Here is a 1,362-nt window from a genome sequence, read left to right on the forward strand (position 1 = left end):
TATTGACCAACTGATTGATAATAATTATATGAAGATGAATGACAATAACACAATAAAAATAAGCTAGCTACCAGGTATACCAGAATGTAGCTGCCTTCTCTTTGGTGTCTGAGTGTGTGTAGTGACAAGTGCTGGAGGATCATCAAGACTTGTCTGAGTTTGCGTGTGAGTGAATGACAATTCCGGGAAGAGTTCATTGTGGCTGTGATCTGGGGTCTGTGTGTGTATGGTTGAGCGCATGAACTGTTCAATATCTGAAAAATCTTCATATGTCTGAGTTTCACTTGTGCACCACAGGCTATCACTATCATGCCCTTGACATGCTCCAGGCACCTGGCATGATCCTGGGCCTTGGCAAGCAGTACCTCCACTCAAAATCAAAAGACTGTTTGGATCCGTCTGAGTTTCTGTGGTGGTTAAGATTATTTCATCCGAATCATCAGGGGCCCCAGCATTTCCACTTAGAAGTACATCATGGTCAGTTTGAGTTTCTATGCTTGATGAGCGAATGTGCCCTAAAGATGGAGCTCTCTGATTTGTTATACTGGCTGTATCACCAACAACTCCAAGTAAGTCTTCATCAGCATCAATAAGCAGCTGTGTTGTTGCAAAGGGATCAAGATGTTCATTTGTCTGTGTAGCAGTGATAGAGGTCATAGATGGTGGTGGGATGCCTGGTTCATCATCCCCACAAGCCCGATCAAAAAGGGATATGGTTAGATTACTGAGGTGGGAGTGTGTTAGTCCAGGGGCACGAGGACTTGTCTGTGTACCTGATGTGCTTTGCTGAGTTGTGATGAATTCTGGCAAGTCCACCTGTAGTGCTAAACTTCCCAAAGAACTTTCATCTTCATCATTGCAAACATCCGAACCCACTTCAAGGAAAGTGGTGTCGTTATCACTATGACCATTTCCTTTCCCTGTACCAATTGTACTTGAGATACTGGGTGGCAGCTGCAGCTGTGAGCTGTTATTGAGTCGTTTGCTGTCTCTGTGAGTGAGCCTTGTCTGAGTTTCTGCTGTTCTTTTTCGCTTGCTCTGATTTTGTAAAAGAGTAATATTGCCATCATCTATATGCCAGTCACTTGTAGCTGATTTTCGTCTTGAGCGTTTGATGGGATTTTCCTCTGTTTGAACACCAACATCAACACAAGCCACCCTGTTTAAAGAATGCAATTAATAAAATTAAACTGATGATACAGGAAATATTAACAAACATATTCTTAACTTTGAAAAAAATTCTACAGAAAATATTTATAAGTTATCAATCATATTTTTCCTTTTATATGAATGAACAGTTTTCCCAATAATGGACATATTCATGGGAATGACTGATCTCTAGCTGGGGCTTCTGTATAATGG

The 1,362-nt window shown here is 41.3% G+C and overlaps 1 protein-coding gene across 1 annotated transcript in view; it reads right to left on the bottom strand.

Annotated features, from left to right (window-relative positions):
- Positions 1 to 6: 6 nt before the first annotated feature.
- The window catches only part of LOC119585163 (ATM interactor-like), a 59,398-nt gene continuing 58,042 nt past the window's right edge, over positions 7 to 1,362 (bottom strand). The window contains exon 6 of the mRNA XM_037933797.1: positions 7 to 1,159. Coding sequence (XP_037789725.1) covers positions 64 to 1,159 — 1,096 coding nt within the window. The 3' untranslated portion in view covers positions 7 to 63. The remainder of the gene's footprint in view (positions 1,160 to 1,362) is intronic.

Source organism: Penaeus monodon, chromosome 19 (genome assembly GCF_015228065.2).
Source record: "Penaeus monodon isolate SGIC_2016 chromosome 19, NSTDA_Pmon_1, whole genome shotgun sequence".
In the NCBI taxonomy this organism is placed as follows: domain Eukaryota; kingdom Metazoa; phylum Arthropoda; class Malacostraca; order Decapoda; family Penaeidae; genus Penaeus; species Penaeus monodon.